The 13,708-nt window shown below is 52.4% G+C and overlaps 1 protein-coding gene across 1 annotated transcript; it reads left to right on the top strand.

Moving 5' to 3' along the window:
• The first annotated feature begins 295 nt into the window (after positions 1-295).
• LOC139826909 (olfactory receptor 14L1-like) lies at positions 296-11,725 on the top strand. The gene is made up of 2 exons (XM_071803288.1): positions 296-872; positions 11,118-11,725. Exons 1-2 carry the CDS (start codon positions 296-298, stop codon positions 11,723-11,725), a joined length of 1,185 nt encoding a protein of 394 aa, XP_071659389.1.
• Positions 11,726-13,708: the final 1,983 nt, after the last annotated feature.

The following is a 13,708-nucleotide window of genomic DNA, read 5'->3' as shown; positions in this document are numbered from 1 at the left end:
GCCGTTCACAGACACACGGGAGCTGCAGCTCTTGCACTTCTGGCTCTTCCTGGGCATCTACCTGGCTGCCCTCCTGGGCAACGGCCTCATCATCACCACCATAGCCTGTGACCAGCACCTCCACACCCCCATGTACTTCTTCCTGCTCAACCTCGCCCTCCTCGACCTGGGTTTCATCTCCACCACTGTCCCCAAATCCATGGCCAATTCCCTCTGGGACACCAGGACCATCTCCTTTTTAGGATGTGCTGCACAGCTCTTTTCATTTGTGTTCCTGATAATAGCAGAGTACTCTATGCTCACCATCATGTCCTATGACCGCTACGTTGCCATCTGCAAACCCCTGCACTACGGGACCCTCCTGGGCAGCAGAGCTTGTGTCCACATGGCAGCAGCTGCCTGGGCCACTGGGTTTCTCACTGCTCTGCTGCACACGGCCAATACATTTTCACTGCCCCTGTGCAAGGGCAATGCCCTGGACAAGTTCTTCTGTGAAATCCCCCAGATCCTCAATCTCTCCTGCTCACACTCCTACGTTAAGGGTTTGGCTCTTCTTCTCATTAGTGCCTGTTTATTCTTTGTGTGTTTTGTTTTCATTGTGCTGTCCTATGTGCAGATCTTCAGGGCCGTGCTGAGGATCCCCTCTGAGCAGGGATGGCACAAAGCCTTTTCCACCTGCCTCCCTCACCTGGCCGTGATCTCCCTGTTCCTCAGCACCTCTTTTTATGTCTACCTGAAACCCCGATCCTTCTCTTCCCCATCCCTGGATCTGGTCCTGGCAGTTCTGTACTCGGTGGTGCCTCCAGCAGTGAACCCCCTCATCTACAGCATGAGGAACAAGGAACTCCAGGGTTCCATGTGGAAAAAGATAAGTGGATGTTTTCAATAACAAACAGCAACAAACTCTCATTTTCTGCATAGCAGTTATAGTGTAACTCAGTGCAGGCTCAGTCATTCTTGTTCACTCGTTGTTGTTGTGTTTTGTGATAATGTTGTCATCCCTTACCTAATTCACTCTCTGCCTTTTTTTCTGACCAATTCTTTATGAAAATGCGGAGACATTTTGCCTGTGTTTAAAAAAAATAAAAAAAATAATAAAGGGCACTGCAGTGTTCTGTCTTGGTTTGTTTGTCTCCTGAGATCTTCTTTTAATTCCTTTTTGGAGACACAGGGAGTTTCTGTTTGCATTGGTGGAGGGGAACAGAGTCCAGCATGGCAGCCCTGCCAGGGAGCACCAGTGCTTGTTCTTCCAGAGCTGTTCTGGTTCCACTCCCACACTCTCCTTCTCATCCCTTGTGTTGGTGCAAGGCCTGAGTGCTCTGGCAGCCTCGTCCCCGTCCAGAAAATAAAGCAGGGACAGGCAATGGGCACTGCTGTGACAGAGCTGGCCTCAGAACAGCCTTTCCAGATAGAAAGGTGATCTCCTCAGGGCAGGGACTGAAGGTTTAGATCTGCTTACAATGTTTTTCTCAATAACATTTTCAAGAAAGTGGCCACAGATGCAACACCAGGGTACAGCTGAACAGTGTGTGTGTGCAGGGCTGGCACACAGCAGTGTCCTCTCACAGCCAGGCCTCCTGCCAGAGACCTGCAGGACCAGCAGAGCAGGGGCTGGGTTGTGCCCCTGTGCACCCCTTCAGAAGGTGCCTCAGGTCAATCACCATGCACTGGCCACTCACAACCACCATTTCCAGCCCTGCGCTCTCACCCAAAGAGGCTGTTCTTCCCTCCAAGGGTAGACACTCAATGAGTGCTTCAGCAGTCCATGTTTGCTTTGGACAGATGAGATGGGAGTATGCACATCATGTACGTGAGGTGACATGAACATGAGTGAGCACAAACACCATCAACTACTCCTTTTCATTCTGTGAAGGCCTGTGGAACACACGAGGTCTTGAGCTCACTTCATATTGGGAGGAGCAACCTATGAGAAATCACCTGAATGCAGCACTGGGTTGTGCTTCCTTTGACTGAGGTCCCCGTGTCCATTCCTTATGATGCGGGACATCTCAGATGAGTCCAGAGCAGGTGACACAGCAGAGGGGTGAGGTATCTCCCATCCTTTGGGAGTGGCAACAGGAAGCCAGAAGGACACTGTGACTCCTGCCTCTGTGTGTAAAAGGGACAGACTCTGTCTGTGAGCATCCCTGGGTGCATAAGGAGTCCTGAGATCAATTCAGATATGGATGCCAGACAGAACCCTGATATTTCTCTGTGTGACTCCAGGAACAGATCCCACTGGATCAGTGAGATTCATCTCAGCTGCACTGGACAGGATCATTGCAGGATCGTTCTCCAATCTGCTACATCACCATTGCCTGTGATTCCACATTGTGCTTTCATAAGTGCCATAGAAACCAGAATGGTTCTGGGGTCCTAAGGAAATGCAGATCTCAAACCCATCTTCAAGAGGAGCAGGAATAGGAACGGGGAGAGTAACAGGCTGGCCACCCTACCTCTCTCCCTGGGAAGGGGATGGGACGCGTCCTCCTGCAGCCGTTTCCAGGAATGTGAAGGACAAGGAAGGGACTGCTGAACCCAAATGGACAGGGGAAAGAAAGGCATGTTGTGGACAGGGCGTTTGCAAGGCTCAGCCATGGTCTCCTTCTGGCCAGAGTGATGCTGATGGGGCTCAAGAAGTGGATGCTGGGTGGGAAGTTGGCTGAACCATCAAGCCCAAACATCATCAGTGGTACAAAGTCCTCTGTGCAGCCAGTTACTGGTGTCATCTCTCAGTGACCAGCACTTGGACAACACTGTTGAACATCTTTATTCTCCCCTTCCAGGATGTAACACTGTGCACTTTCAGTGCCTTTGAGGATGATGGAGGCTTTTCATTCACATTGCTCGTAGGAAAAATATTTGACAAATTTGAAAAAGGTGAGGGAGTGAGATGGGTGTCTGCAGCCTGCAGGGAAAGAGGAGCAGGTGTAGGATGATGTAGAGCACGATTCAATCTTGGTCAGGTCCTGGGTCCTCAGGAGGGGATGGATGGGTGTGGTATTATGAGGTCTCAGACACTCATAATCCAGTCACAATCGTGTGGCTGTGAAGGGACAGTGAGGTCAGTTCTGTCTCTGGAGGTGACAGCCAGGCAGCAGGGACATGGCTGGGAAAGAACCTCTGCCAAGGTACCCACAGGTCCTACCCAGGAAGAGGCCTTGGAGATGGGTTGTCATGTCCATCCTGCCTGAGAACATGACGGGACAGCAGCAGCGACATGTGCAACTTGGAAGGTGAGGACTGGATATGAGGAGTAAGAAATGTCACTGGAAGGGCAGTGCTGTGGTGCAAGAGGTCACCCAGAGGGAGCTGGATCAGCCCATGGTTTGTGTTCCAAAGAGCAGCCAGTGAGGGTGCAGACACAGCAGTGAAGGTGCAGAAATGCTGGGGTGAGAGCAGGTGGGGAAGCGAGATGGGTGTCTGCAGCCTGCAGGGAAAGAGGTGCAGGGGTAGGACCGTGTAGAACAGCCTGTGGTGGAGATGGAAAAGGGTGCTGGCAAGGCTGGAAGGGACCCACAGAACCCAGGTCTCTGTCCCCTTGGCCATGGCAGTTGTCTCTGCCACTGAGGCCCAGGAGAAGATGTTGTCCTCATGGCACTGGGGCCTCACTGCCTCCTTGCAGCCCCATGGGGAAGCTGGAAGTTGTTGGACCAGTGTTGTCCTTCCCTGGACCTTGCACACCCACATCCCATGGTCCCAGGAAGAGCTCTGAGCCGTGTGTGAGGGACAGGATCCCCCTTCCCATTGCCTGGAGGTCATGGCTTCTCCTTTCTGCTTCAGAAAGCAAACCAAGGGTTTTTCACCATCAGAGCTGAACAAAAGTCTAAAAGGAGACCTCATGGTGGCTACAGCTTCCTCACAAGGGGAGAAGGAAGGGAAGGTACTGATCTCTTCTCTCTGGTGACCAGTGGCAGAACCCCAGTGGTGAGATGAACCCGAGTGAGCACAAATGCTGTCAGCTATTCCTTCGGGTGCCATGAAGGGCAGTGGGACAGAGATGGTGTTCAGGGGTCTCTTCCAGTGTGTGTTACTGTAGGATTCCATGAATCTTTTCCCTGGAGAGCTCTTTCAAGTCAGAATAGACAGAGGAAAGAGAAAAAAATGAGGCAGAAGAAGAGATATAAAATGCCCCAGAGTAAATACAGCAGCTCCTCTGAGGAACGTTTCTCCATTCAAACCCTTGATAGGAAATCTATTGGATACATTTGATGAAAGCAGCTCAGTTTCATCTGCTCACACACTGGACCACAAGGAGGGTGATGGCTGGGTACGATACCATGTGGTCACTTGTGTCTCAGGAACTCATAGTCCAGTAGGAAGCCAATGGCTGTGCAGGGCACTGTGAGGTCACTTCTGCCTCTGCAGGGGATAGGCCAACAGCAGGAACATGGCTGGGAAAGGACTGTGAGGTCACACACACCAGACGAGCAATCGGGCCCAATCAGCATGGCTTTGTGAAAGGCAGGTCCTGCTTGACCTCCCTGATCTCCTTCTATGACAAGGTGACCGGCTGAGCAGATGAGGGAAAGTCTGTTGTGGGGAGTGAATCCGCCACACAGGCTGTGGGTGTTGTGTCCTTAGACTGCAGTAAAGCCTTTGACACCGTATCCCACAGCATCTCCTGGAGAAGCTGCAGCTCATGGCCTGGATAGTGTAGCTGTGATGGGTAAAGAACTGGCTGGAGGGCTGGGCCCAAAGAGTTGTGGTGAATGGAGCCAAACCGAGTTGGCGGCCGGTCAGGAGTCGTATCCCCAGGACTCAGTATCGGGGACAGTTCTGTTTAATCTCTTTATCAATGATCTGGATGAGGTGATCAAGGGCAATCTCAGTAAGTTTGTAGATGACACCAAGTTGGGTTGGAATGTTAATCTGCTGGAGGTTGGGAAGGCCATACAGAGGGATCCTGTCTGACTGAGGCCAGTTGTCTGAGTTTCTATGAGGCCAAGTGCTGGGTCAGGCAGATGGGTCATAACAACCTCCTGGAACAGTACAGGCTTGAAGAAGAGCAGCTGGAAAGCTGCTGTAAGAAAAAGACGTGGGGGTGTTGATTGACAGAGCCTCTTCTGAAGAGCAGGAGGCCTGAGCAGCGGTGATTGGACATGTGTAGGTGTGGGAGAGGGTCAGGGCTGACCCTGCTCTGCTCTGTTCCTCTCTCACACTGCCCACGCTTGGATGGACCTCAGATATCATCCATGAACCTTGTGGATGCATGAACCTCCTGGAGTGATGGGTATGGATCCAAATAGAGGATTCAAGCAAGTGTGGGACTGGGACATTAAGGAGATTGGTGGCCATTGCCAGGTGTATGAAAGAAGCTGGATGAGTTGTGAGGAACTCACAGGCATTTGCAGCTCCACAGAAAACCACAGCCTTGCTGTTAAAGCAACAGCACTCGACATAAAACCCACCCCCAAAGCATGAAACACTCACAGTGACCACAGGAAAAGCCTTTTAAAACATTTGAGAAAAATCTACCAGGTCCCAGGGGTCAGGGCTCACCCACTGTGATGATGAACAAGCATCAAGGGCTAACATGGCATCAGAGCCACCTCCACATGGCCCTCACCACCTGTAATCAGTGTCTCCAAGTCTTTCCTTCACCAGCCTTCTGGGACTGGGACCTGCACTGGTTGTTTCCTTCACAGCTGTGTCAGTGATGGCCCTTCATGGGGTCCCAAACATCCTCAGAAACCTGGGGTTTGCTTCTGCCTTTCACTTCATCAGAGGTTTGTTCATTCTTTCAGTATCTGCAGTTCAGGATCATGGCAGCAGAGGGCTCATGAACATCGAAAATACTCTTAGAAGGCAAGGCTCTGTGCATCATTTTCCTATAGGCTTCAAGTCTTGTGTGGATGATTAGGGAGATTTCAGGAACAGCCAAGCAGAGAGCATTTCCACAAGAAACAGCAATAAAACCAAATTTCTTCTATTTCCTTCCCTGCTCTCCCTTCCCTCCCTTTCCAGAACAGGTGGCATCGACAGTTTCCTGTTCATATTGATGTGGAACATCTCAGGATAAGACTGAATGTATTGGAAACGTGGGTGCCTAAATCACCATGTGAGTGAGGAATCACACAACTCTGGACCAATACATGGAAGTTCTTGGGAACTTCAGGTGCCACAGCACAGTGATACTTGTGTTCAGGGAGCTGTTCAAGTGACCCATCTCCTCTTCTGTAATGGTGTCTGAGTTTGCTCAGGTCATCCCTGACTTGAGCCCCATCCACTGCTGGGTGTTCTCCAGACTCCTGCCTTCAGGAACAGAGTCCCAGGAGACCTTGGTGGTGAAGATGGAGGCAAAGAAGCCATGAAGAACCTCAGTCCTCTCTGATTCTACTCTTAAGAAGTGCAGCAGCAGGCCCACAATCGCCCTCTTTATTTAACTGCAAATGAAGCTATATCAGGTCATCTTGCTGCCCTCAGCCTCCCCGCAGGTATCAAATCCAGGGCAGGTTTGGCATCATCCTCACATCCATGGCCAAGGTTTCTAAATTCCTCCTTTGCAGCTTCCCCTGCTTCCACCTCCTGTGTGCTGCCTTTTTGCTCTGGAGCTCCAACAGTTCAAATGGGCAGCCTCATGAGATAAATGCTTCTTTTCATGGGAACTCAGATCATTCTTGTGCTTGGAGCAGGCTGTACTGTAAGGCTGATCAGATTTCCTGAGCTCCTTCACACTTCAGACCTACTTCTATGTCCCCACCTCTATCGGCCGCTGTCCCCCGGTATGTGAAAGTCTGGAGTCCACCAGCCTGAGCTCTGCTGCTGGCCTTCCTCCCTCCACTCTGGTGCCTGGGACCCCACTGTTTCCTGGTCGCAACAGCCAAGGTGGACACTGATGTTCACATCTCTCACCAGCTCTTCTTTGTTTCCCACTTCCAGATCCAGGTGCGAATCACCTTTGTTGCTCACCAAGCAGACATGTTAAGAAGTTGTCACAAGATCCTCTGGACTGTTGGCACCTGCCACTTTGCCAGGCCAGTGAATGTAAGGGCAATTACAGTTCCCCATAGGAAACTGCTCATTGACTGGTGACTTCTTCAGGTTGCTGACAGAAGATCTTTTCCATGATCCAGTAGTTTGCAAAACCCAACGCGCTGTCACCCTGTACTGGGTTTACATGGCAAAGTCTTGGAACTGGGGGTGAGTGTGGCTGTGCTACAGTTGTCACCTCTCTGAGAAGACAACAGGTGTTCAAGTGACATCAGGAAGCTGATTTCAGCTGGCTCCAAATGGACCCACTCCTTGCCAAATCTGAGCCACTCAGTGATGCTGGCAGCACCTCTGGGATATTGTATTTGAGAAAGGGTAAAAAACACTGCACAAGACCAGGTGGGAGAGAGGAAGGAGGAGATGTGAGAGAAAAGCACTGCAGACACCAAGGTCATATCCCATAGGACCCAAGCAGGTCCCTCAGCAGGCCAAAGCTTGCTCTCCTGAAATCCTGCTCTTGGCCTTGTTATCATCTCCTAGGAGCCTCAGCTTCACTTTCCCATCCCTGGCTGTTCCATCCTGACCAACTCTTTGTGGTTTGTAAGTGTGAAGTCCCACAGGGCACCTCACCCCACTGACTCCTCAGTCACCCGTGTCACGAAGATGTTGTCAATGAGCTCCAGCCCCTCCTGGATGGCTGGTTCCTTGCAGATATTGGGATATCTTAGGTCAGCCATGAGGACACCGCCCTGGAAACATGAGGTTTCTTTCATTTGTCTGAAGGAGGCCTCATCTAATTCCTCTGCCTGATCAGTGAGTCTGTAGCTGATGTCCAGTGACCACAACATTGCCCATGTTGTTCTGCCCTCTCTTGGTGACTCCTCAACCTTCACCTGACATTGTCTGTCCCCAGGCACAGCTCCACACATTCCTGCTGCTTTTCCACATGAAGAAAAACTACCCCCTTGAATCCAGACCTCTGGTATTATAAGTACCAGACCCCCAATAGCCCACACTTTCTCCAGGAGATGGTGTTTGTAGTGCCCTGCAGCTCCTTATCCTGTTGTCTTGGGAGAGACACCCTAATCAGGTTAAACCATGTGCATGAAAACATCAATAGCTGAGTAAATGGAGCTTCAGTCCAGGGAGAGCAGCAACTTTGAGAAAATCTGGTGTTCACCCAGGTTCGGGTTTGATAAAAGAAAGTGACCAGTTCTATCCAGGGGCAGGAGAACAAACCCATACATCAGGACATGGCAGGACCTGACACGCTGAACAGTGACCCTGAGGAGAAGGGCCTAGGCACTCCAAGGTCCCCACACCAGCCCGTGGTGCACGCTCACCATGAACAAGGCAGCTGCACACGGGGCTGCATGAGGAGGAGGGTGGACACACAGACACCTGGAGTTCTCATCCCATTCGGTTCAGCACTGGTGTGACCCCACACACACGGGGGTGTGCCAGTGTGCGGCTTCCCAGTTTGGAGAAGCAGGGAGGAACTGGAGAGTGCAGGGCTCTGCCAAGGCAGGTTCAGCACCTTGTGCACATGGTGTGGGATGCTGAGGGACCTGGGCTGCTTTGGCCCAGCAGCACTGGGGAGGCTGCAGCAGTGCAGGAGTAGCCTGAGAGTACTTGAAGGGTGGTTTCAGAGGTGGTGGAGGTTTCTTCATAGTGGGAAAGAGCATGAGAAAGAAATAATGGCCCAAATTGCAGCCGGGGAGGTCCAGGCTGGACATGAGCAGCAAGGAATGTGACTGGAAGGGCAGTGCTGTGGTGGAGCAGGTCAGCAGAGGGAGTCTGCATCAGCCCAAGGCTTTGTGCTTCAAGGAACATCTGGGGAGGATGCAGAGATCTCAGCAAAGGAAGGAAGATGCTCAGACAAGAGCAAGGTGGGGCAGCAGGGGGGATGTCTGCAGCCTGCAGGGAAAGAGGTGCAGGGGATGCCACAGCACAGGACAGGCTGTGGTGGAGATGAGCAAGGGATGTAAAGAGGCGGAAAGCCCCCAACAGACATCAGCTCTTTCTCCCCTTGGCTATGATTGTTGTCTGCACCTCTGATGCCTGTGAGGAGACACCTTGTCCTTCCAGCACAGGGGCCTCATGGCCTCCTTGTCCCCAGTCAGGAGCCTGGGAGGTGTGGGACCATAGTCCTGCCCTTGGCCTTGCACAGCCCCACATCACACTGTCCAGGAAGGGCCCTGGGCAATGTGGGAGGGACAGGATCTGCCTTCCCAGGGCTGGGGGTCAGGACTTGGCCCTTTGGTTAATGAAACGCATTCAGGTTTACTCAGCATCAGAGCCACCTTTCACTTGCTTACCCTTTGTTCTGCTTCAAGTTTTCTGTCCCAGCTGCCCTGGGGATGGTTTCTCAGTTGTGTTCCTCAGTGGGATTCATTAACATTACAAGAAACTTTGAAGTTTAGATCTGAGTTTGACTTCCTCAACTTGTCCTCAGGGTCTGACATTCATGGACTCTGCACCAAAGCTGGGCTCCTGGGACAGAGGGAGCTCCTGGCAAGCGGCAGCGCTGCAGAGAGACAGCTCTGCCCAGGAGCAGCTCCTCTGCACAGCGCAGCAGGGCTGAGGGCTCTGCCTGGGGATCTCAGGGAGACGAGCAAGGCAGAGAGAGATTAAAGGTGGTCAGGATTGGGAGGATGACTGAGAGCTCACTGGAGGAGAAACCTTTGCAGCCCTTGCCATGGTAAGTCTCTGGGTGCAGGGCAATGCAGCTGTAGGTCCTGGAGGCATCTCCTCAAACTGGCACAGGCACAGCTGGTGGGATCTGTAAGGACGGGGATCTTTTTCAGCAACTTCAAAAATCTGAGAAGCAAGTTGTGCACCCAGGGGTGCCCAGGGTTGTCCTGCAGAGCAGGGTCCCTGCACCCCAGGGCTGTGCCGGGACAGGGACTCTGCCGCCTGCCAGGGTCAGCGCTCAGCCTGCCCGGGGAGATCCCATGGCAGCAGCTGTGGGTGGAAGGAGCGACCCCCGGCAGGGCAGGCAGGGAGCTTGTGGGGTTGGAGGGTGCTGTGTGGGTCAGGGCTGCTCAGAGCTCCAGATCAACCCCACAGACATGGCAGTGCCAGGAGGTGTGAGTAGAACCGAGCTGAGCACACAGCGGGTGGGACGGGGTCTGTGGCACTGACAGGGAGCAGACCCAGGGACAGAGACACAGATGCAGGAGCACAGATATGGACAGGGACATGGAGAGGGACCAGAAATGCTGGGGAGGGGATTCAGGAACCCCCGTGCCATCTCCTGCAGTGCAAACGATTCCCAGTGCAACCCCTGGTCTCCTCTCCTCCCCAGCGGAGCCTCTGCCCCAAAGCCATGGGGTCCAGGTCACGAGTCTCCACCTCAGCAGCTGGACCTCCACGTGAAGGGTTCCTGGAACGTGGTACACAAAAAAGGTGCTAAAAGTACTTGCTCTACAGTGTAATTATGTAAGTGGCAGCAGCACAACCAGGTAAGGAGAAGGTTCCACAGCATGCCCGTCTGCCTTTCTGTCCTTGCTTTATTTCTCAGAAGCACTGCAGTGTCCTTCCCTGTTTCTCCACCTGTCCATGCTGCTCTTGTTCTCTGGGGTTGGGGTGGGAGTGTGGTTCAGTTTTTGGTCTGACACCTACACAGGGGCATTTCCCCCAGAGCTGTGTTCATGGAAACTAGATTTCTAAACTACATTTTAAACTGTGATGAACTGTTTTCCTCACTTGGTAGAAAGAGAGAATGAACGGAAACGTCCCTCCATCAGGGAGGGGGTTTTCCATGAGAAACAGCCTGTTCATTTTCCTCAGAGAAGTCTCCCCTAACTTATCGCTGTCCTTTCCTCCTTGCACAGGTCCTCATGCCCACAGGCAGCAAATGTCCAACAGCAGCTCCATCACCCAGTTCCTCCTCCTGCCGTTCACAGACACACGGGAGCTGCAGCTCTTGCACTTCTGGCTCTTCCTGGGCATCTACCTGGCTGCCCTCCTGGGCAACGGCCTCATCATCACCACCATAACCTGTGATCAGCACCTCCACACCCCCATGTACTTCTTCCTGCTCAACCTCGCCCTCCTTGACCTGGGCGGCATCTCCGTCACTGTCCCCAAGTCCATGGCCAACTCTCTGTGGGATACCAAGGTCATTTCCTATGCAGGGTGTGCTGCACAGGTCTTCTTTTTTTGTTTCTTGTTTGCTGCAGAGTATTCTCTGCTCACCGTCATGTCCTACGACCGCTACGTTGCCATCTGCAAACCCCTGCGCTACGGGACCCTCCTGGGCAGCAGAGCTTGTGTCCACATGGCAGCAGCTGCCTGGGCCACTGGGTTTCTCTATGCTCTGCTGCACACGGCCAATACATTTTCACTGCCACTGTGCAAGGGCAATGCCCTGGGCCAGTTCTTCTGTGAAATCCCCCAGATCCTCAAGTTCTCCTGCTCGGGCACTTACCTCAGGGAACTTGGGCTTCTTGTGGTCAGCGTCTGCTTAGTTTTTATGTGTTTTGTGTTCATTGTGCTGTCCTATGTGCAGATCTTCAGGATCGTGCTGAGGATCCCCTCTGAGCAGGGACGGCACAAAGCCTTTTCCACCTGCCTCCCTCACCTGGCCGTGGTCTCCCTGTTTGTCAGCACTGGTGTGTTTGCCCACCTGAAGCCCCGCTCCATCTCCTCCCCATCCCTGGACCTGGTGGTGTCTGTTCTGTACTCGGTGGTGCCTCCAGTAGTGAACCCCCTCATCTACAGCATGAGGAACCAGGAGCTCAAGGATGCCTTGTGCAAACTCATATCCTTGTGTGTTCTCAAGCTATAAACTGCCCATTTGGTTCTCCATAGGCTTTTAATGTAGCTAATTACAGGTCCAGCCTGTCATCTGGATTTTTTGTTGTCATTAGTTGTTTTCTTATTGTGATAATGTTGTCATCCCCTTTCTAATTCACTGTTGGCTTTTCTTTTATAACTGTTGGCTGTGTAAATGAGGAGCCGGGCTCTCCTTATCTCTAAACAAAATAAAGGGCTCTTTAGTGACTTGTTTTTCACTATATCCTTCCTGCAAGCCCTTTTTAGAACTGCAGCGATGTTTCCTGTGTTCATGGAAGGAGGGGAAAAGCGTCCAATATGGCAGCACTGCCAGGGAGCTCTAGCGCTTGTTCTTCCAGAGCTGTTCTGGTTTGACTCCCACACTCTCGTTCTCATCCCTTGTGTTGGTGCAAGGCCTGAGTGCTCTGGCAGCTTGGTCCCCGTCCTGCTGTGTGTCAGTGCTGTGAGCGCAGGCAGGGACAGGCAATGGGAACTGCTGTGACAGAGCTGGACTCATAACAACCTTTCTAGAGAGAAAGGTGATCTCCCCAGTGCAGTACATGATGGTTTATATCTTGCAGGATATGTCTAAAAAAATGTCCCACAGACTCAAACCCCAGGGCACAGCTGAACAGTGTGTGTGTGCAGGGCTGGCACACAGCAGTGTCCTCTCACAGCCAGGCCTCCTGCCAGAGACCTGCAGGACCAGCAGAGCAGGGGCTGGGCTGTGCCCCTGTGCACTGGACACCCCTTTGGAAGGAGCTTCAGGTCAATCACCATCGACTGGCCCCTCAAAACCATCATTTCCAGCACTGGCCTCTCACCCACAGAGGTTGTTCTTCCTTCCATGGATGGACACTCAATGAGTAGGTCAGCAGTCCATGTGCAGATGAGATGTGTGCAACTTTGTGCAGATGAGATGTGAGCACGCACATCATGTACGTGAGGTGAGATGAACGCAAGCGAGCACAAACACCATCAACTGTTCCTTGGGCTTCCATGAAGGCCAGTGCCACAGACAAGGTCTTGAGGTCACTTCATATTGGGAGGAACACCCCATAGGAAATCACCTGAATGCAGCACTGGGTTGTGCTTCCTTTAAATGAGGTCCCTGTGTCCATTCCTCATGACGTGGGACATCTCAGCTCAGTGCAGAGCAGGGTGACACATCACAGGGCTGAGATGTCTCCAGTCCTTTGTGAGTGGCAACGGGAGGCCAGAGGGACACTGTGACTCCTGCCTCAGTGTGTAAAAGGGACAGACTCTGTCTCTGAACATCCCTGGGTGCACAAGGAGTCCAAGAGGCCAGCTCAGATGTGGACACCTGACAGACCCTGACATTTCTGTGTGTGACTCCAGCAACAAACCCCACTGGCTCAGTGAGATTGATCTCAGCTGCCTTGGACAGGCTCATTGCAAGTGCTCCAGTCTGCTCTGTCACCCTTGCCCATGACTCCGGATTATGCTCTCAAAAGTGCCATAGAAACCAGAATGGTTCTGGGGTCCTTCGAAAATGCATCTCAAACCCATCTTCAAGAAGAGCACAAACAAGAACTGGGATAACTACAGGCTGGCCAGCCTTCATCCCATCCTGGGAAGGGGATGGGACGCTCCTCCTGCAGCCATTTCCAGGAATGTGAAGGACAAGGAAGGGACTGCTGAACCCAAATGGACAGGGGAAAGAAAGGCATGTTGTGGACAGGGTGTTTGCAAGGCTCAGCCATGGTCTCCTTCTGGCCAGAGTGGTGCTGATGGGGCTCAAGAAGTGGATGCTGGGTGGGAAGATGGCTGAACCGTCAAGCCCAAATATCATCAGTGGTACAAAGTCCTCCGTGCAGCCAGTTACTGGTGTGATCTCTCAGTGACCAGTACGGAGGCCAGCACTGTTGAACATCTTTATTCTCCCTTTCTAAGATATAACAGAGAGCCCTCTAAGTGCCTTGAGGATGATGCAAACCTGGGTGGAGGCCTTGAGCAGGAGAGTGAGACAAGATGA

Source organism: Patagioenas fasciata, unplaced genomic scaffold (genome assembly GCF_037038585.1).
Source record: "Patagioenas fasciata isolate bPatFas1 unplaced genomic scaffold, bPatFas1.hap1 Unplaced_85, whole genome shotgun sequence".
Lineage (NCBI taxonomy): Eukaryota > Metazoa > Chordata > Aves > Columbiformes > Columbidae > Patagioenas > Patagioenas fasciata.
The sequence above is the reverse complement of the archived record's forward strand: the minus strand, read 5'-3'. Positions and strand labels throughout refer to the sequence as shown.